General features: G+C 32.3%; 1 protein-coding gene across 7 annotated transcripts in view; it reads right to left on the reverse strand.

Moving 5' to 3' along the window:
• Traf4 (TNF receptor associated factor 4) overlaps positions 1-24,144 on the reverse strand; it is a 491,235-nt gene that overhangs the window by 96,411 nt on the left and 370,680 nt on the right. For 6 of the 7 annotated variants that reach the window (XM_085812792.1, XM_085812788.1, XM_085812794.1 and 3 more), the window contains exon 2: positions 9,305-9,356. In XM_085812792.1, the coding sequence (XP_085668918.1) occupies positions 9,305-9,356 (52 nt within the window). Of the gene's footprint in view, positions 1-9,304; positions 9,357-12,201; positions 12,400-24,144 lie in introns of those variants that run through there. The other variant, XM_085812789.1, reaches the window with a different exon arrangement.

Here is a 24,144-nt window from a genome sequence, read left to right on the forward strand (position 1 = left end):
CCTGTCAGAGAGCGCTGGGAAGCTCCGCCAGTGAGCTGAGGTGTGGAGACTTTGTTCGTCGAGTGATGACGGGTACCATCTTCGTTAACGTCTCTGATCGTGTCACCAGCTCGGATATCTACTAAAGTTTTTTTAAATGTATTAATGTTGTATCTGTGATATGTTGTGTGATTAAAAAGTGATGAATCACCACTACCAGTGTTGATTCCGTTCCCACTGAAGCATCCACGACGTCACAGACGAAAGAAATAAAAAAAATTTGGAGGTTCCAACCGAGATTTGTGTGACAAGAGACCAGGTATGTGTTCTCCACAATATTCATTTCCAGGCCTGAAGTGTATAATGTAGTTATTTATTACTTATTCGGGAAATCAATTCCCAAAGCAGAAGTAGCACATCAGTGCATAAGAGTTTTAAACACTCACTGTGTTTGGTTTATAGTATATCTAACAAGATATTTTCCTTTTGTGGTACATTCGGGAAAACATTTTCCCATTAACACGTAGCACATCAGTGCATTTTATAGCACGTCAGTGCATAAGAGTTTTTTTTTTAAAACAATCAAAGTGTTGCATTTATATATCTAACGAGATATTTTTCCTTTGTATGATAATGGCGAAAATCCATTCCCATAAATAAACAGCACATCAGTGTATTTATGTTTAACGTTTCGCTATAAATTGGTGTGATAGAATCTGAACTGTTTATTTTGTGTATATGTGAAAGTACATCAGTGCAATATTGCAATTTTCATTTCTAAGTCATTAGAAGAAAATTTATGTTAAATTCTTGTGAAAGAAATAAGTTGTTGAAGATATTAAAAACTTGTTACTTTGGTTTTCTCATGAAAGCACACCAGTGCTGTATTTTAATATGATGTGTTTTTTCGGATAAGTAGAATGTTAAATTTTTATCATTTCATTGTATAAAAATTAAAACTTTGAGCAGTAAAGAAATGTTCTAATAGTGTTCTAATTTAAACCTGCGCCTATCGAATTTACGTAGTAATTGCGTTGGCCATATGGTTGCCAGCGGAAGTAGCTCATGAAAACGAGAGTTAATTAAAGGTGTTTATATTTATTGGCGCCACTCTGGTTTTTTTTCTGTCTGGCTGTACTAAATGAAAAGAATTTGTTATTTTTTTTATACGAAGTATTCAGTAAGGTTGTTTATTCGTTTTATGTTTGAATGGAAATAAATCCACAGTGATTAATGCTTTTATTAACCTTTTATTTTTATTTGCCTAATTTTGTAAGTAAGAAGAAAGTGTTTTTTATATCTCTGATATATTTTTATGTGTATTATTTGTGAATAACTATTTGAGTTCTTATTTGTTTTGAGCAATTACTTTTGTGAAAATGGCATTTCTGGGGAAAGCTAAGAAAAGGGATCTATTCCTTGTCGCTTCAGAACTTGGGGAAATAGCTTTAGAAGATATGAAAGTAATAGATTTAAAACATTTAATAACGAATAGTAAAAATTATGAGGAAGAATTTGTTAAAAATTTGTTAGAAAGTATTATGACTGATAGGATAGAAAAGGAAAACTTAGAGAAGCAAACAAGAGCGAAAGAATTACAGTTAGAACAGGAAGCTAGGGAGAGGGAATTTCAGATACTACAGCAAAATAAAGAAATTGAAAGGCAACAGTTAGAACTAGAATGCCTTAAAGCAAAACAGAACACTGAATCTGCTAAACCTGGAGGTGAAGCGGTATTTAATCAGAATTTTCAGAAACTTATGCCCAAGTTTAATTTAAAAAGTGATGATATCAGTTTATTCTTAGAACTTTTTGAGAGGCAAGCTAAAGTTCTAAAATTGCCCACGGATCAATGGGTGTCATATCTCATTGGTGTCCTTCCGGTTGAGGTAAATAATATAATTGCTAGGGAACCTGAAGAACAAGCTAGAGATTACCAACATATTAAAGAATTACTACTTAAAAGATTTAAATTAAGTGCGGAGAAGTTTCGGCAACTCCTTGTTAAGACTCAGAAAAATCCGGATTCTACGTGGTACGATTTTTATCACGAAATTAAGACATTTTTAGATGGGTGGCTTAAGGGATTAAAAATCGAAACATTTGAGCAACTCAAGGATTTAATGTTGGTAGATCAGATTAAAAGGCGCACGCCTAATGAGTTTAAGGAACATTTTATAGATGAATGGGCTACGATCACTTCACCAAAACTGTTGGTGGGTAAAATAGAGGAATTTGAAGATGCGAAAAAGACGATGGTTGGGAAAACGAAATTGGGTGAAATGAAAACGATAATATCAGGTAAACAAATGGGTGTTTTTCAGTCCACTGGTAACGTTTTCAAAAATAGAAAAAACCCTCAAGGTACACAATTTAAAAAAGATGATGATGCACGCAATGTTGGGAAAAAGTCAGACTCGAATTTTGATAGGAGAAAAAGACTCCAGTGCTATGAATGTGGATCTTTTGACCATTTACGTCCTCAGTGCTCTAATTTTAAAACCCAAAAGGCAGATTTGTATCGGATAAGCGGGAGATCAGAGAAGAATCTGTTAGATCCCTATACGTTAAATGGAAGAGTAAATGGTTTTGAAGTACCTATTCTAAGAGATACAGGAGCAACGGTAGATATTATTTGTCAGAAATATGTAGACAGAGATAGAATGAAGGGGGAACATGTGTGGGTTCGACATTTGTTGGATGATCATATGACTTGTTTACCTGTTGCTGAAGTAGATATTGAATGCGATTTGGGTACAGTAACCACCAAAGCAGCTGTTATAGGAGACCACTTAGACCAAGGACGATATATATTAGGTAACCAGACAGCGGCTCTTCTCAGAGGAACTGAGAAAAATTATTCGTCGTATGTCGGTAATGTTAATGCGGTCGTTACTCGATTTCAAGCACGACAATTAAAGGAAGCGGAAAATTTATGTGAGACGAATCAAAATTCTTAGCAGAATGAGTTAGAATTGGAAGAGGAGGACGATGCTCATGAGAGGTCAGAAAATGGAGAGATATTGCCTCCTGTCGACTTTTGTGTCCCCACAAGTCCTGCAATTCAAATTGACTCAAGTACTTTCATTGATGAACAACAAAAAAGTAAAGAACTTGCCCCTTTATTATAACTAGTAAAAAGCGGAAGTAAAACAAGTTATGGGATTAAAAATGGGGATTTAGTAAAAAAGAAGGTAAATAAGTTAGGAGGAGAAGAACATTTAATTGTTGTTCCAGAAAACCTCAGAGAGCAAATTAAAGCAATTTGTCATGAAGGAACTTCAGGTCACTTAGGAGTTCTGAAAACAAAAGACCGGTTACTAAGACATTTTTTCTGGCCAAATTGTTATAAAGACATTGAGGAATTCGTTAAAACATACGACTCTGGTCAACGTGTAGGAAAATCAAGTGATAAAAAGAAGGCACCGTTGGTAATAGTACCTGTGATATCGGAAGTCTTTAGTAAGGTTAATGTAGATGCTTGCGGGCCTATGCCTACATCTACTGAAGGTAATAAATATCTTATTACAGTTATGTGCTTAGCATCTAAATATCCTGACGCCGTCCCGGTACCGGATATAACGTCGAAATCTGTTATAAGTGCACTCTTGCAGGTATTTAGTCGGATGGGCTTTCCAAGGGAGGTTCAAACTGATAAAGGGAAATCTTTCATGAGTCGCTTAACCGTTGAATTTTTGAAGAGGTTTGGTATAAAAATTTCCAGAAGTTCGGTTTATCACCCCCAGAGCAATCCTGTAGAACGGTTCCATAGGTCAATAAAAAGGGTCTTAAAGGTATTATGTATTGAAGCTGTCCCAAATTGGGAAGTACAATTACCTGCCGCTCTCTTTGCCCTGCGAACAGTAACGCATGATAGTACAGGATTTAGTCCAGCTGAATTAGTGTACGGGACCAACCTCAGAACACCTGTCGCATTATTGTATGAGAAATGGTTAGATCCTCAGGAAAAAGAAGATACCGTAATAGAATATGTTTTCGAATTAATTAATAGGTTAAAGAAAAGTAGAGAATTAGCTACAGAGAAAATGGAAGAGGTGAGAGACAAAAGGAAGAAATGGTATGACAAAAATGCCGTGAAAAGGGAATTCCAGCAAGGAGATTCTGTATTAGTATTAGCAGTGAACCAACCCCATAAACTCGCTCCTCAATGGAAAGGGCCGGGGAAAATAGAGAAAAGATTATCAGAAACAAACTATGTAGTTAGTTTTGAAGGGAATCAGGAAGGGAATAAAGTGTATCACATTAATATGTTAAAACCTTATCATAAGAGACCTGAACTTTTGAATATGGTGCTCCTTGACAACGAGGAGATAGTTGAACCCTCGGAATTAGAGGAGGATTTTCCTTATATGTTAACCGACCCCAATGTGTTTGATTTTAATGAAATAATAGCAAAAGATAATCTTAAAGAAAGACTTAGTGATGAACAAATCCTGCAGTTGGGAAAGTTGTTGGTAAAGTTTTCTGCTATATTTTCGAATATTCCAGGAAAAACAAATTTAGTCGAACATGATATCGAACTAATCAGTGACAAACGCGTACAGCATAAGCCTTATAGAATGACAAATCGACAGAACGAAATTCTTAAAGTTGAGATTGAAAAAATGTTAAAATACAAGATTATTGAACCAGGACCCTCTGAGTATACTTCACCCATGATCCTTGTTGAAGCACCAGGTAGGGATCCTAGGCCGTGTATTGATTACAGAAAGTTAAACGAAATAACGCGTACTGAGTTCTATCCAATCCCCAATATAGAGCAACGTGTTGAAACTGTTGCAGCAGCCAAATTTATCACCTTGATAGACTTAACTAAAGGTTATTGGCAAATTCCGCTGACCCCTAGGGCTCAGAAAATCGCTGCATTTGCTACAAATTTTGGCGTATATAGGCCATTGCGAATGCCATTTGGGCTTAAAAATGCTCCTTATTATTTTAGTAAAATGATGAGCGAAATATTGTGCGGATGTGAGAAATATGCGACCCCTTATTTAGATGATATTGCTACTTTTCTGAAACGTGGGAGGAACATTTACAACATTTACATGAAATTTTAGAAAGAATAAGAAAAGCCAATTTAACTATTAAACCCTCTAAGTGCAAGTTTGCACAAGAAGAAGTGCAATATCTCGGTCACATAGTAGGTCGAGGAGAACGTTCTCCAGCAGAACTAAAAATCGAGGCGGTTCAAAATTTTCCTGTTCCCACAACTAAAACTGAGATTAGAGCTTTCTTAGGGTTAGCTGGATACTACAGACAATATATACCCATGTTTTCTGCTATAGCCGCACCTTTGACAGATTTGTTAAAAGGGAATAACAAAAAGGGTAAAATTGTTTGGAATGATGAATGTAATGAATCATTCAAATATAATGTAGAATAGTAGAAATGGTATAAGTAGAAATGGTCGATTGCTACGCTGGGCCTTAGCCTTGCAATCTCATAATTTTACCATACATCATAAAAAGGGAAGTGACAACTTAAATGTAGACTGCTTAAGTAGAAACTCTGTACATGCCAGTTAAATAGACTAGTTATCATTTCTTTTAAATTGTCTTGTTATTTGATTATGTATATTGTATTTTTTTTAATTCATACTACATAGTAAATTGTTAGCTTTATTCTTAAAGACAAAAATTTTTGTGTTTGTTTTTTTATATATTGTATATGTATTTTTAAATGTGTTCTTTTTATGATGGCCTGGTTATGAGAGTGGAGAACCTTTGTAACAGTGTGGTTTAAAATTAACTGGTAAAATGTTGAACAATCTATTGAAACCATAAACTGTGAAGGTTTACTTCTCCTGTGTCCGGAGAAACAAAAACTGGAGGCGGAAGGTGTTTGTTTGTAACGAATGCCTGCCTGAACTTGTCTTTTATCCCGTGGGAACTAAAAAAAAAAGTTTTGTTTCCTCTGTGTCCGAGGAAAACAAAATCTGGAGGCGGAAGGAGTTAGTCTGTAAAGAACGCTCCTGAACTCTCTAGAAAGACCTATGATGCTCTTGACTAGAGAGAACGTCGTTAGCTAACTCCTCACACTACGAGTACTATAATTCATTTTAACACCTTATTTAAAGAACCGTGAATGGCAACGACTTAACTGAGTAATACGCATGCGTAAAGAGATGAGATTTCTGTGAGACGCCTGTCAGAGAGTGCTGGGAAGCTCCGCCAGCGAGCTGAGGTGTGGAGACTTTGTTCGTCGAGTGATGACGGGTACCATCTTCGTTAACGTCTCTGATCGTGTCACCAGCTCGGATATCTACTAAAGTTTTTTTAAATGTATTAATGTTGTATCTGTGATATGTTGTGTGATTAAAAAGTGATGAATCACCACTACCAGTGTTGATTCCGTTCCCACTGAAGCATCCACGACGTCACACCATAAAAGTATATCTTGTTTTTTATTTCAGAAGAGAAATGGAATATTTACATAAACTTGATATTTAAACAGTTTTACATACTCTGAATTTTAATTGTAAGCGTTTCGAGAGGGTTACTGAGAATGTAATTTTTACTTCCCTGTACGGAGTTAAAAAAAAAAAAAAAAAATGAAATGACTTCCTTGTACGGAGTAAAAATATCTGACATGACTTCCTTGTACGGGAGAATAAATTATGAATTTCAATAAAGATATATTTCTCATTCAATCAGTTTAGTTGCTGCCTTACTCCTCGGGAAGGCAAAAATACAAAAAAACTCAAAATACCTTCATTAAAAATCGTAAGATGCAAAAAACTTAAACACCGAATACAGTTAAAAGCAAATTTTAAAAAATTTTGTTATTAAAATTAGAGTTTCTACGCAAAAATAAGCATTTTGACCAATAGGCGGAGAGACATATTTTCGCCCTGTATTATGTTTAAAGAAATTAAATAATGAAGAAACTGCATAAGTGTATATATGTTTCTCGCACTGTGATAAAACAACGGTACTTAGAGCCATCAAATTTTGAATAACGTACGTCTCCACGCGAATACGGGCATCTGGAACCCAAATTTGGAATTTGTTTTATTATCTATTTCATATTTTGTAAAGTATTTATGAGTTTTTAATTAAGAAACTCAACGATTTCAAAGCGAGCAACAGCAACACTGTACAGGAAAGGAAGGGAAAAAAAAAAAAAAAAAAAAGTGAAAGGTTTCAGATTTTAAATTATGTCCAAAGGGGCGTTTTTTTAACGTTTCGTGTGTTACCTTTATTTATTAAATATCACGTTCTTTGCACTTAAACCATAAAATTCATTTTAATAGCAATGTCGCAAAATAATTTTTAAATGAGCATACTTTTAGAATTTCCGATACACAGTTTCACGCGCTGGAGATAAAAAGGTTCCTCCTCGCATAGAGTGTTGCCATTGCTCGTTTTTAAATCGTTGAGTTTGTTACTCAAAAATTCGTTAAAAGTTTTACAAAATATGAAATCGATAATAAAAATAAATTCCAAATTTGGTCTTCCACATACCCATAGTCGTACGTCATTCAAAATTCGATGGCTCTATGTACCGTTGTTTTATCACAATGCGAGAAATATTCATACATTTATGCAGATTTTTCATTACTTAATTTCTTCATATATATTGCCAGACTCTAACATTTGGTGGCAACAGTTTGAAAAGTGATTCGCCGTTTATGGTGATTCAACGCAAAATCACAAAACGAAAAAAGTAGTCCTTCGGGGTCCCCTTTGGTCTAAAGACATTTTTATCTCCAGCGGGCGAGACTGTGTATCGGAAATTCTAACGATATGCTCTCTTTAAATTATTTTGCGATGTTGCTGTTGGATTGAATTTTATGGTTTAAGTGCGAAGTACATGATATTTAAGGAATAAAGGTAACACACGAAACGTTAAAAGTACACCCTCTTGGACGTACTGTAAAATCTGCAACCTTTGAGACTTTTTTACTTTATTAGTATTGTTATTTATTAGATTTCTAACAATCTACATCATATCGATCACTAAATGTCTTAATGCTTGTGTAAATATCATTAGCATTAGAAATAAATTTTAAAGTTTGCAATAAAGTTTTAGAACAAAATCCCTGTACACATAATTTCTGTTTTATTCATACAGCGATATGTTTGCTAATGTTTCTGCATTTTTAGTCCAAAGGGGCTTTGTCCCTGAAGGAGTATTGTTTTCGTTTTGCGATTTTGCGTAAGTTCACTATAAACGGCGAATAACTTTTCAAAGTGTTGCCACCAAATGTTAGAGTCCTGCATTATATTTGAAGAAATTAAATAATGAAAAATCTGGATAAATGTATGCATATTTCTCGCATTGTGATGAAACAACGGTAGATAGAGCCATCGAATTTTGAATGACATAATCCTCCTACGAATATGGGCATGTGGAAGTGTTTTATTATCGATTTCATATTTTGTAAAACTTTAACGAATTTTTGAGTAACAAACTCAACAATTTAAAAGCGAGCAATGGCAACACTCTGCGAGGGGGGGGACGTTTTTATCTCCAGCGCGCGGAACTGTGCATCGGAAATTCTAAAGATATGCTCAGTTTAAAATTATTTTGCGACATTGCTATTGAACTGAAATTTTTAGTTTAATTGCAAAGAACATGATATTTGATAAATAAAGGTAACACTCAAAACGTTAAAAAAACGGCCCTTTGGACGTAATTTAAAATCTCAAACCTTTCAATATATATATATATATAGATATATAGATATATTGTCGTCCAAAAAAAGTTCAAAAACAAACGGAATTTTTAAAATTAATTCTTCTTTCTCGTATTAATATTATTTAATAGTAAAGATTTAGTTTCATGAATTGGCAACAGCAGATATAATTTTTTATTTACAAACAGAAGCGTTGGATTATTATTTTCATATTTTCTTTTATTTAAAAAATTATGAGCAAATGCTTCGTAAAGGCGTTAAGACTGTAATTTCAAGAATTATAGATTGCAATTTTTTCCGAAGGCAACGGGTTTACGATTCCTAAGTTCTTTGCTGCCAGGCCGCCTCAGGTTTAAAATATCGGTTTTACTGGTGCTCAGATATAAAAATGATGTTTTGATAGCACTTATACTACATATACGGATTTTCTCTGTTATCAGTACGGCCAGATCTTTTATGATTTCTAGGAAAGTTTTTACGAACTTGTAATTAAATTTAATAGCAGAATTCCTCTAACATGACATAAGCGTAAGGTAAAATTATTTTATAATAGTTCGTATGAAAAAGATAGCATTTATAAAGAATAAATGTAATAATTAGAATAATAGTAATAAAACATAGCAAAAAACGGTAATTAATAAATGAAAATAATAAAACGTAACTCACCTTGGCGTAATCTAGAGGCAAATTGTCCTCTGGACACGTAAACACCCCTTCACTGAAAGAAAAACAGAGAAAAAAATTGTTTTACAGAAAGTCTAAAAGCTTTAATAAATTTAATTAAAAACAGAAACATACGAAAAGATAACATCATTTAAATAAAAAGTAAATTGCGTGATGCAAGCACACTTCATTAACTTAAAAATGAATAGTATTAAAATTGTTAAACTTGAAGCAATAGAATTCCTGAAATTTAAAACTTAATAGGTAGCAATAAGCTAGATTGATATTTTATTTATTGCTTTATAAAATGAAAAACGGCAAAAAAGAAGAAAATTTATAATATTTTTACTGCACAGAAAACAATTACACTGAGGCGGCAAAAGTTTTTTTTTGAAGAATGAAAGTAGAAAACTAAATGAATAAATATATAAAATAAAACAGAAAATGAAAAAATAATTAAATATTTTTAAATACAGAGTAAAATATTAATATGTAAATTACAAAGGATTGTAACGATCAGATATGCATACTTTGGTCTACGAATGTAAAATACTTTATAATTTCTCTTCTTTGACATTTAATATAAATGGATAACACTTCTTCGATAACAATTCAGTTTAATTTTTGCTGATAAATAACCGACCAATGGGGGGGAAAAAAAACCAATGCAAGAATTTCCTTATGAGGTAATTTAACTGATAATTTAAAAATAAACTGCTTCAGAATTCGGAGTGTTTAGGAATCGAGGATTACCACATTGTATGAGAAGACTCAACATTCGATGTTTTTTCTGATATGTTTCTGGACCGATTTCGGATACCAGAATCGAAGTCCAGTTTGCCCATTGTGACGTCAGTCCTAGAACTTGTTTCAAAGGTCACCTTTCGTTGTCACCTTTGTTGAAAAAGTACATACTGAATCACTTTAAACAACATGAACCTCAGATAATAAAGCACGAGGCATGACTCTTATCTGTTCCCATTTTCTAAGTGTTAGTTTTCGTCGGGTAACAAATAATCAATATTTTAAAACATATATATATATATAATTAGGTAATTTTTTTTTTAACTTGGAAAACAAAACTAAAATAAAGGGGATAAATTAATGTTTAAAAAATCTGAAAGGTTTCAGATTTTAACTATCTCTTAAAAAGCTCTTTTAAAGTTTTATCTATAGAGATGTCCCAGATATTATAAGATACTAGATGAATATATATTCAGACTACCTTCTATAATATTTGAAGAGTAAAAAAATACATAACTTAAATGCATTTTCATTTAAATCAATCAAATGAGAAAGTGAAAAAATAATATTCTCAAGAATTGCATTTATTGTCTTTAAATAGCTTTATAGAAGATTGAATTGGATATTCAGTTACCAGCCTTTATTTATAGGAAAAACTGATAACTATTTCAATGTAGAGTAAGATCTGCTACAGAATATTATTAATCCCTGAAGTATCCTCTCCGAATCCATTGCCTGGCACTTCCTGAGATTCATCTGTAATTCATAATTCATTCAATGAATTAAATTCAATTTTCCAAATGTGATTTTATTCAGAACCTAAAAGCTAAATTTTTACAACCTTGCAAACAATCGAAAATAAAAATGTGAAATTATATGTACATCCAGAGTTGTGGGAAAAAGTAATAGTAAAAATACAAAATTTATTCTCCTAGTTCCAAGTTACACTTATGCCGAGATTATCAAGCATTCTGCTTGATGTAAATTATTCTCCTAAATTACGTCTTTGTTTTTAAATAAAAATAATGCCGTTGTTGCCAACTCAATAAAACTATAAATTTTTATCGTTAAATAATACTAAAATTCAAGTCAAAACTAATTTCAGTTTTAAAAGCTCTATTTGTTTCTGCATTACTTTTTTGAATGAACTGATATTAAAAAAGTAACAAAATATTAAAAACATACATCATGACAATTTAAAAAAAAAAGTACATAAAGAAACACGCAGCGCACACACATATATATAGATTAGATAGACAGATAGATTTTTGTCAAATTCAACATAACCATTAGATCTTTACTTTTAATGCAGACGATGTTAGTTTACGCAAAAAAATAGACCAAGAAATATTGCAATCGAACTACTTTTAAATAGAAACCTATTTTATTTGCACAGAATAACATTTTTCGCAAACTGCTATCAAGACGTCCATATACTTTCAAATCATTAATTTAAGGTTGTATTCAGCGTTGTCATTTTATAATACAGAAGGCTGATGAAAAAATTTTGTTCATCGTCGTTTGGCTGCAACACCTTTTTATGTCTGATGCGGTTTTTTATAGCAAATGAAAACAATAACTCTTCTAGAAAATGTTAAAAAAGTCAATAAAAGTTACGAAATAGTTTAGTTAATTTTAAAATCAAAGAGAAAAAGAATAGTATTAAATTATTGTTCCTGATAGGATGATTGCCACTAACCAAATTAATACTATTGCTGCTATATATAAAGAGACATAAAATAACAAACGAATAGTTAGATTGATTTTCACTTGAATTTTCAACGGAGAGGATAACTTCTTCATGGAATACAAGTATATATGGTGCACATGTTTTGTGCAGTTACTGAACATTTTGAAAAAAAAAAAAAAAAAAAAAAAAATGAGTACTCTTTTTTTATCGGGACCGGATTCAGATATGTATGTATGTCTGCATGCAAGGATGTATACACACACATACGTACCTACATACATTTCTGAATTCAGTCTCAATACCAAAAGAGTACCATAATATGTACTTATAACTAACACTTATGACCCTTAAAACAAGAACTTAAATCAGGCAAAATCCTAACAAAGAAAGCAGAAATGAAACAGTAATCTTTAATCATTAAAATGCTTTTTCTTTAAATTTCCATAAAACAAGTAATGACACTAACCTGGAACATAAAGAACTCTTTCTGGAACGGCGTTTTTCGGATCCTAAAAAACAACTGATCATAATGACGAAATCCAGTAAAACGCTTATGAAAACCAAACTGAACCGAACGAATCACGCTACGGACAAAACAGTTCCAACACAGCACCTGACACGCCAAAACATGCCTTACCGCCCGAAGCACAGGTTTGCCAATGAATGAAAGGAAGAAAAGTGTAGTAACCTAGCAACAGGTGTACTCTTCAGTAAATCTTTTTTTTTCCCTACAGGCAGCCGAAAGTCCTTCAACAGCTGATCGTTTCCCCCATACTTGGGGATCATTATCGCGCTTTGTTGCTTTTTGCCAGCTTTTGTATTCTTCGCTCCACGCGTCACTTTTTTCTTTTGTTTTTGTTTTGTTTTGCTTTCTTTTCTCTTTTTTTTTGGGGGGGGGGCGAGATGCAATTAAGTGAAAGATAATTGAACTTTTATCAAAGAAAAGGTGTATAATACACAGGAATAATTTTTTAAAGACTTAAAAGAGCTTATTTCCCCCCTCTTTTTATAACGATAGGATATATATATGAATAAATACAAGTAAAAACAATTCGAAACCTAACCCAGTTGGCGCACTGTTAGCAGCAACCTTTCATATGACCTCGCAAATCGAAACTGTTGTAATTTATAATGCATTTTTATGAACATCTGCAATAAGCATTACTTCCTTCTTTCTACAGGCCCACCAGCGGCCGAGCGGTAAAGTCGCTGAACACCGGTAGTTCGGTCCGAGGTTCGAATCCCGCGAACGGGCTGGCTGCATGGGCGTTTTCGTGGTTTTCCCCATGTGTAACGTGTATACGAGCCAGTTTCTCTTAGAAAGTCTTCCACGAAGGCATCCCTCCTCTTACGCAGATAGCCCTCGAGGCTTTGCCATAATCACACACACACAATCCTTCTTTCTACCATTTTAATCCAATGTCAAAATATAGTACCTGTACATGTAGAATGTAGCATTATATATTCCATTTAATTATTATTTCTATCTGTTGCTATTTTTAAACATGTTTTCCCAGATTTTTATGAATCGAAATATAAAGCTATATGAGGAAGTTTCCGATGCTATATATGTATATATATACAAAAATGTTAGCGATATACATTGCAGCGCTATATACGACGTTTAGTGAAGTCGAAAGAAAGCCTCCCTAGAAAGAAAACTTATCGCATCCGGAAGTATCTTGTTGTCTCATTACAAAAAATGACGTCTGGGTTTTGAGAATGGCATAACAACGTTATTCCTATCTCTTCGTCAAGGCAATTAATTTTTTTTCTCCATTCCATTCTGCATCTATCACGCAACAAAATAACAGTGCTCTGTTGAGTCTGCTGTAATTAAATAAAATGTTCTTATTCACTAAGGCCCTGAGACAATGAACTAAAGCTTTATACACTGGATCAAAACATTCCACTAAATGTGAAAAAAATGTTTCATCCCCAATATCGTGATAATATGGGTATTAGCAAACAGAAATATTATACAGTGACTCACAAAAGTGTTCGTAAACTTACGAGTTTTAGTAAAATATTGGTTTAGTCATTAATAAAAAATTATTGTTTTAAAATGAAATTTTTTTAATAATATCTATACATTTCTCTTAGCAAAACTACGTTAATTATTTTATGAACATATTAAAACTTTTTTTGGAAAATCAATAATAAAACAGTAACAGAAAAGTTACCTCACAAAACGCACGCTTTAAAGAAATCTGTACATATTAGTAAATATTGTAGTATTTCTGTCAGTTAGTATTTTACAGTATATACTGAAGTATTTATGACAGTTTTCAAACGTCTAGGCGTATAATTTACCAGTTTTTTTTAGTACAAAAGGGCTTTGTCTTTGAAAGACAATTGTTTTCGTTTTGCGATTTTGCGTCGGTTCACTATAAATGTCCGTTTCACTTTTCAAACTGTTGCCACCAAATGTTAGAATCCTACATTATATTTGAAGAAATTAAATAATGAAAAATTTCAATAAATGTATGTATATTTCTCGCATTATGATAAAACAACGGTACATAGAGCCATCGAATTTTGAATGACGTACGACTATGGGTATGTGGAAGACCAAATTTGGAATTTGTTTATATTATCGATATCATATTTTGTAAAACTTTAACGAATTTTGATTAACAAACTCTATGATTTCAAAGCGAGCAATGGCAACGTTGTACAGAAAAAAACATTTTTGTCTCTAGAGCGCGAGACTCTGTATCGGAAATTCTAAAGATACGATCAATTTAAAACTATTTTGCGATATTGCTCTTGAACTGAATTTTATGGTTTAAGTGCAAAGAACATAATATTTAATAAATAAAGGTAACACACAAAACGTTAAAAAAACACTCCTTTATGATTCTTTGTGCCCTCAATAAATACTAAATTATTTACTCCTGATGCTGACACTCACACTTACACAAGAACAGCACTTACGAAATATGCGTACGGGGAGATAGTAGTGTCTTGAGTTCAGAGATTAGCTTGGGGAGGGGGAGTGATCGACCAAAGAATTTGAAATGGGAGTCTCCCCTTCATATTCTTTGGATGGACTGAGTCGGAAGCTGAGTCGGCTCTGCCGTGAAGCTGTCTTTACCGTTTTAGACTGAAGGCTGAATTGTTTCAGCGTGTTTAATGTAGTTTATTGACGAATGTAAACGTGTCTTTCCAACTATTCTGTGTAATAATGCTTACTGGCGAATAGACTGTGTTTTGATTCTTCATTAAGTGGTATCAATTATTTCAGATCCACGAACTCGCAGAACGCAATAATATATGTATTTAAAGCATTTTGCGAAGATTAAATAAAATATGTTACAGAATCTTGAATGTTAACAACAACGTGCTTTCGCTTTTCCGATATTACTTGTCACAAACAATATTTTATCATTGGAACCGGTAACACTTTCTAGAGGCATAGTGAGGTAAATTTATTACTATTCCGAAGAACTGTATTTTGCAAAAAGTATGAACACTCCCTCAATACTTACATTTTAATTTAATACGTTCAGTATTTTAATCGTCTATTCGTCGTTTAAATTTAATAAACTGGATTGGCAAGAAAGAAATTTCGGTTTTTAGTGTGAACTAAAACTCAATTTTTTCTATACAAAAAGTGAACTTGAATCAATCAAATATCTCCCATTCTGTTCGATGACCTTTTACCATCTGTCTGGTAACTTCGTGATGCCACACTCATATAACTTCGGTCTTAATAAGCAAAACACTCAACCAAGTGCGATTTGAGGCCATCGTTATTACTGAAATTTTTACTATTTAGTAAGTTTTGTAAACTTCGAAATAAGTGATAATTATACAATTCGAAATAATCCTATGCTGCAAGTTCGGGGCTGGATGGGGTATGCGACATCACTTCCCAATCAAGCTCCCAACGATTTCGTACATTATTGCTAAACAATTTTGAGGCCTCGCATTGTTGCGGTGCTGCACGATTCCTTTGCAGTTTGCCAATTTTGACCTTTTCTGTTTCATTGCTTCATAACTTGTTGGCAGTAAACATCTGAGTTGATCAATTGGTTGTTTAGAAATTCCACCAAATTGACAGCGTAATCTTTTTCTGATGCAGTTTCGTTTTCGACATGATTTGTGAGGATTCATCATTGTTTGGACCATGATCTTTTTCGATTAATGTTACTGCAGACGATTCCTTTTGTCACTACCAGTTGATAATTTGTTTAAAAAAAAAGTCGACTGAGATACGTTTGAAATGCCTATCGCAAATATTGATTCGTTGTGTTAAGTGAATGTTTTCAGTTTTATACGAAATCCAAATATCGAGCTTATAAACGAGTTCAAGACATCCTATGTGATTTTGAATTGTTACACTTTTGCAATTTCTGGAACAGTTATATGACGATTTGGTTCATTTATGGCTTTAATTTTGTCATGATGAACTTCAGGAGGTTGGCCTAGACGTTGGTCATCTTAAGTGAAAAACCTCCAAAACGAAATTTTTGAAACCAGTTCTGACACATGCATTCTGTTAAACAATTAACACCATAAACTTCAAATATCCCTTTGCTAATCTCAGTCGCTTTCTTGTCTTTATGAAAATACAGAAGTAAAAATATGTCAAAAACGTTTATTTTTGCACCCCGTATTAAAATTGGCGGTAAATTAAGAATGATGGAAAAAACATACACCGAATTTGTTTCCGTAACAACCCAAAATAATCAGCTGTCGAATCTCAAAAGAAAAAAAAATATATAAGATTGACAGAAGAATAAGAAAATGAACAAAACGCTTCTGCAAACCGAAATTACTTTCTTGCCAACCCAATAACAAGCGCAAGTCTTTAAAGTAACAAATTTATTATTTATAAACCTTGCATCATAATAACTGAATTTGATTTTAGAAACGCTGCTCCAGATGCCTTTTTTTTATAAATATATCTCTGTGCAGCTGATTATTCATTTTACTACGCAGTTGACAGTTGCAACAGCTGGAATTGCATTATTTACCTGTCTGAAAACTTTCTGTTTAATTCGATTCTGATGGTTTTCAAGGGGTTATACATGCATACATAAGTAGACTTCATAAGAAACATTAAATGAATAATTCCATTTAAACCCTTCGAAAAAGGAAATTAATAAACATTTTCCAAAACAGCACGGGATTTAAATTTCTGCATCGTGAATTTATCTTACCTTTATAAGCTGATCAAACGGAAATTTAAAGCTGCCCAGAAATCTAAAGTGGTTCTTTTTCAGGTGGATATTCTAATTTTGTTAAAAAGAAATTATCCACAAATTTTTACCTTTTTAATACGTTTTTGAGTTTATGAAAACACTCGAGGTATTTTATTTTACATTTCTTTTACACTATATATAAAGCAGCGGGATTTTAAGAGCGAAAATCACTGCTTTTGACCATAGGAAAGTTATTCCTCTAATCAGCTTAGTCACGAAGTAAATAACATCATTTTCCCTTCCAGGCTTTCTACTCTATCTGGTGGTGTAAGATTACGTTTAATTAATTAAATTTTTTCGATAATTTTGATTTAAAAACTTATTACTGTTACTAGCATCACTATCTCTGATATCAACACAATTGTTAGTTACAGACCAACCGACTTTGAGGGGACAATGAAAAACTGTGATAATATTTAAGGTGAACTTATCAGGTTAACTTATTTCTCCTTATCTGCTTTGCGAACATGAAATGTCCTGAATGGGAACAGTGAGTTTACTGGAAGCTATGTTCTGTGGAATTGTAAAATAGATGACTAAGATGCGAAGGGTTTAACTACCCATTATTCTCCATGATATTACAGGTGCCCCCGCACTTTGGGATACAAAGACCAACCAACCACTTAAAATAATAAAAAATAAAAAGCATATTCACAACCAGAAATAATAAAAATAATAAAAAGCATATTCACAACCAGAAGGTTCACAACCAGAAATAATAAAAAGCATATTCACAACCAGAAATTTCAAAGCTTATGGCTGTTATTGTAAAAGGTACTTTAGGTCCTGGTTTAACACTGAGATAAAATGAAATTTCTGCTTTTTGATCTAATATCTTTAAACTAAACTTGTAATTGTGTAAAGTATTCAAAGTTAGCTTTCATTTAAATTTTAGTCAGTCAGTAGTTCTTATATTTTTTAGGTTCAAACCACTTGTGATTCAAACCACTTGTGGTCTGAACCTAAAAAATATAAGAACTACTGACTGACTAAAATTTAAATGAAAGCTAACTTTGAATACTTTACACAATTACAAGTTTAGTTTAAAGATATTAGATCAAAAAGCAGAAATTTCATTTTATCTCAGTGTTAAACCAGGACCTAAAGTACCTTTTACAATAACAGCCATAAGCTTTGAAATTTCTGGTTGTGAATATGCTTTTTATTATTTCCAAAATGAATAACTTTTATCAACCCCATACTTAAGACAGACACATACTTTCCTAAGTCTTTACTACAAAACATTTAGCACTATAAAAGCCTATGTCGTCGTTTGCAAATTTGGAAAAACAATGTTTAGAAAAACCTTCGAGACAAATTGTTATATCTGCATCATAAACTTAAGTAGATTTCTATATGATGATATTCAGATGTACTATTTAGATGGTAGTTCCGTCAAAAACAAATCTCTATTTCTTGAGTCAATAAAAATGCAAAAGAAGACGCCATCAAATCACACAATAAATTATGATCCGTGAGATGATTACATATCGAAAGCGCTAGATACAGGTCTAAAAACTGAATTGAGCAACACCAGTATTAAGCATCCTAAAGTAGTGGCTTGCTCATTTTGTTCTGTAAACATTATGTATTATGTGAATGACTTAAACCTTGCAGAAACATAAACATACAAAGCGTTGAGACTTGGGCTATTTAGTTTGTAACGTATTTTCTCGTTCTTTACAGCGTGACTTCGAAGTGTAATTGGATAGCACATCTGGCTAGCAGTCGGGAAGTTTGGTATTTGAATCCGAGCGAGAGCATTGGACATTTCTTATGGCTTTATAAACAACCTAATGATTTTACATGTGGCCCCAAAATTAAAAGAATATGGCCGTTAATTCTTCCCCACCAGGATTTAGCGAGTGAAGAGGGGAAGTATGTAAGGTATTTTCTTCTTCCTCACTGCGTGCCATCGGGATATAATTGGATACCACGTCCGGCTAGTAATCGGAAGGTCTGGAATTCGAGTCCCAGGGAGGGCATTTCGCATTTTTCATATCTCTTAGTTCAAAAACATCTAATGAGGCTACTAGTTAAGACCAAAAAAAGAATGCAGCGAAAAGTTGAAGAACTTATGAACACTTTTCAGAGTTTCTTACCTGAAGATGCTGTGCATGTCCGATGGCAATATCCAAATATTTTCGTGTGGAACAACTACAATAAAAATACTACGTAAAATTTCTTTTTACATTGCGTTTAATATTTAGAAATAACACAGTTAACGATTAACAGTTACTGTGGTTTTCTTCAGTAAGCTTCTAATAGAGCTAACTACTTTAAGAGCATTTTGTTAAAACAATACTAAATTTCAGCAAAACCTTTTAAAATAACTTTTGAACAAAATCTGGCCCTATATGTATAAGCCTTCTAATACGAACAACCCAAACAGAAGAATTCAGTTCTTGAGTCCTCAAGTACACACATTTTTATCTTACTCACTTATTGCGACTAAGACCTTTGTATGCATCCAAATGTTTATTATCTAAAGAAGAAAAATCATATTCACTTTAGGACAACTAAATTTAAATAAGAACTAAACTTTGAATACTTTATACAGATGACTAACACTAAGACTGTCCTTTCAAATTATTACGTATGTAGTACGGGAAATGCGAAAACTGCAATATATCTTTGGATTTCAAGAGGACTAAACCTCTGGCCTTAAAGGCGGGCAGCAAACTCCAAGCTCGCGTGAAGTATAGTGGCAAGAAGGCTCACTCTCTCCCCATCTAACTCTGTTCTTGGAGAAAAGCCACTACTTACAATACTTAAGCGATAGCAAGTACAATTTGCATAAATAATTTAAAGCGTTTATTCTGGCCGGAAGTGGAAAATGAGAGAAGACAGTAAAGTTTTACAACAAAATAAACGTTAGACAAACTTAAGATCCTTACAAACTTTCTGCCAAAGTTTATTTAGTGATACAACGTCGATCACTAAATAAACTTTGACAGAAAGTTTGATACAACGATATCGTATGATACAACGTCGAATTTCTGCGAAGATTAATTTTACCTTAAAAGCAAGGAAATATTGAAAAATTTCAACATTAAGTTAAATAATTCTACATAGAATTTTGAGCGGAAAATTTGCCTTTTTTTTTCGAAAATCCATATATGCAAAAAATTTGACAATAATATTCATTTGCATCGGACACATTTTGTCAAAACTAGAAAAAATAACACCCCGAAAGGGGTGTTAATAAAAATAAAAATAATGCTGTTTGTTTATTATTACAAAATGAATAATCTGTGAGCAAAAGTGGGAGTTCAAGCATGCTCACTTTGAAACCCGAATTTTGTATTTCAATTTTTTATCCGGAAAGTACTATTAGCCTGGAAACGGTGTTCTGCGTCGTCAACTATAAACGGTGAATCACTTTTCAAATTGTTGTCACCCAATACTATCCCTCTTTGTTATTTTTAAAGAAATTAAATAATAAAAAATCTGCATATATGTACGTATGTTCCTCGCATTATGAAAAAAAGACGATACATAAAGACATCAAATTTTGAATAACGTTGTCCTTCGCCGGAACATGTGCCCTTGGAAGCCCGAATTTTGAATTTCTTATTTTACATTTTGTAAAACGTTAATGAATTTTTGATTATCAAATTCAACGATTTGAAAGCGAGCCGTGGTAACACTTGATTTGAAAGCGAGCCGTGGTAATATTTTCATCTCATCATTCAATATAAAGTATTTTTATTTTCACGGCGCGAGACTGTCTGTCGGAAATTCTAAACATATGTTGTTTTTAAATATTTTTAGCCCAAAGGGTTGTCAGCCCCAATGCTCTCGAAACGTCTATGCGTGTGTTAATGAAAAAAAAAAAAAAAAAAAAAACGCCCCTTTGGGCATAATACGAAATATGAAACGTAAAAACAGCGTAAAAAAAAAAACCCTCACCAAATCCTTTTGGGCAATTGTTAAAATCTGAATGCTTTCAATTTTGCTTTTTTTAAAATTTATTTTGCTTTTCACGAAATTAATGAATTATATATTTTTAAAATTTCATGAAATCAATGAATATATTATTTTTTATGCATATTTTTATCATGATGCCCTCTTCTTTTACGATCCCGAGCAGCATAGAATTTGAAAATTGCTTGTTGTGTAGTTTTTCGTGAGTAAAATAGAAACTTTCCTTATACATATTTTATCGCGATAATTTATTAATACAATTTTTTATACATTGTTCTTTCGGTGCAAAAAAAGGATCTCATTGTTTAATGTAAATGAAACATGTATCAGCTTATTTCTTTCTATAAGATTTTCAAAATTATATTTATGTCACTTTTACCGAGTTATTGTATTTTTCTGTAAGTACTTTTTTCACTCTACCTATTCAAACAAAACCGGCGGATGTTTCTCAAAGAACATCGAAAACGATTAGGAGAAGAGCTTAACAATAATATATAACAAGATACAGCATAGGCTGATGAAGAAAATATAATGAATACTGAAGAATCTTCGGAGAATTATTAACACAGGCTTAGACAGAAATATTACTAATCAATCCGCAATTACTCGAAATTTTCCAAACATTCCTTTAAATGGAATTTGACTAATCCTTTTGTAATTCAAGGCCTTCGTTTTTGAAAAGCTAATGAAGAGCAGAGCCTCTGTGTTTCAGAAAAATCCCTGTTCTTGCGAAGTAGGGAAAAGTATTTCGTGCCTCGATACAATAAGCAGGTCATTAGACAAGTAAAAGTATTCATGTTCAAGGTTGCCCAAAACTATTCAAATTCTGTCGAAAAAGCACCTGGTATCAATCGCTGAACAAAGGAGAACCCCGCTGGCTGTGCGTTTCACATCTTAATGGGTTGTATGTAGTTGATTTTAACTAATTCATAGTCACACTTTCGTAGTTAGTTCCTCTGTTCTTAAACATTTTAATTATTAATATACAATTTCGTTTTGCCTAGGAAATTATGTCTGAAGATTAAAATAACTTTTCGCATTGAATTTAGGTGTATTTAAATTTTGTTTTAAATAGTTCCTTTTTTATTTCCTTTTAATAAATTAAAGAAGGAGGAACATGCAATCTCAAAGCTACAAATTATAGTATAAAAACCTAAAAATAAATAAATAAAAAGTATTTATGTTAAAATAAATTAAAAATAATTAAAGTATATAAAATAATTCAATACAAACTCTCAACTTACGGAGAATTTTAACTTAAAAATATCTTTGTTTCGGCATTTCTTTACATTTGAGCGTAAAAAAAAGAAAAATATCAAGTTAATAAGAAATTATATTAACGTTTAAACAAAATCGAAATGAATAAATAAGCTTTATATCTATTCTATCTGTACATAAAACTTCACCATAAACATAATTACTTTATTTTTAACACAGACGATAGTTCTACAAGAAGAAGAATTGAAAATTTCTCAGTCGACTTCTTCTTGTTTAGGATGTTAGAAACCTATTTTATTTGTAATAAAATAGGTTAAATAACAGTTTCATAATTTTTCATAATTTAAAATAACAGTTGTTGCAAAATGCTGTTAAAAAGTCCTCTTGAAAACGCTGCATTCATCAAGGCAGTTTTATATTCAAGATCAATGAAAGATCTTGCTCATCATCGAATACATGAAAACGTCTGTTTATCATGGACATTATTTTATCGTAATTGAAAATTCAAAGAAGCTTTCCTTTAGACTGTAAAAAAATTCTTTTTTGCGTTAAATCTGCTTGTCTCCCACTCTTGAATTTCGGTTCCATTTCTAATTAAAAAGAATATAACTATTATGAAGGCAAAAAAGAAGTTTTTAGCATTTTCCCGCATGTTTGCTTTTAGTAATACTACCGACATCTTGTTCATCTAGTTAATTTTGCTAAAGAATTCATTTGCATCTCACTTTCACATATCTTGACCTGTAAAATGTTAATTAAACAATTACCACGCAATTATTTTTAATATTTAACACAGCTTTAATTGAGGTAGTTTGCATGTCACGGAATTTAAAAGTAATTGCTGTATTGTTTAATTGAAAAAAAAATCACTTTAAATATCTGTTCGGTCAGGCAAAATCAGTTATTACGTAAAATCTGAAAAATAATTAACTTGAACACTATTTTTTCCTTTTTTAGTACAGATGTTCTCTGTTAATATTCTATACTAAACAATTAAATTAGACGTCAAGGGAATTCTGAAATTCCAAAGGTGTTAAGAAATCAAAATGGGTTAAAAACCACTTCTATTTACTGATTGGGTGCAATAAATTAAAAAAAAATATCTATCTAATTAAAATAATGACATATAATTGATGTTGTTTTACTTAATGATCTAGAGAATATTTAATTAGATATCAGTTTCTTTAAAACAGTGAATAATTTAGCGTAACTAATTGCCTTAACAGCGTAGCGAGTAAGTAATCCTAGGTTCTTCGTGCAAAGCTTTTGAGATTTATTTGCGGTTTTAATAATGGTATAAACTTTGAGAGAATTCTGACTTCATTTAGTAAGTACATCGACCAGGAAATATTATTTCCGGTTTTAACAAAATCGCATCCAGCATAAACAGACTTATTGCCGATCGATGTTTAATAACATGTTTTATTTATTTTTAGTCTTATAATAGTGCTTTTATTATCTATTTCATATTTTATAAAATTTTAAAGAAATTTTTTATTAAAAAACTCAGTAATTTCAAAGCAAGTAGTGGCAACACTGTACGGGATAAAACATTTTTTTTTTTTCCCTTCAGCGTGCTAGTCTGTCCATAAGATATTCTGAAGATATGGTGTTTTTAAATATTTTAGCTAAAATGCTCTAGAAAAGTGTGTGTGAAAAAAACACTTCTTTAGGCGTATTAAAAAAAAAAAAAAAAAAAAAAAAAGAACGTGTATTTGCAAGTAAATAATAAACTTTTTTAATTCCTTACTTCAGCTTGATTGATGGCGCTTCGATTCTGATAAAAGTTTTAGCCTTGGATAAAAAAAATTAATAGAAACTTTCATCATCGCGGACTGTAGACTCTGCTTCAAAGTGAATCGGCCTTTTTTCTTAAACTTAATATCAACTTTCAACTGGGGAGGGAGGGGGAGTTCCTATATAAATGTACTCCAAAACTAAAAAGGTTATTCTTATTGCAGAAGTTCGTAATTGAAGGTCTTTTAACAAATAAGAATAAAATTGATCAAATCTGTAGTTTCAAATATTTGAATAAGATACCGTAAATTAATTAG

This window comes from Stegodyphus dumicola, chromosome 3 (genome assembly GCF_044657685.1).
Source record: "Stegodyphus dumicola isolate Sdum_Otavi_A_Nest chromosome 3, ASM4465768v1".
NCBI classification, from domain to species: Eukaryota; Metazoa; Arthropoda; class Arachnida; order Araneae; family Eresidae; genus Stegodyphus; species Stegodyphus dumicola.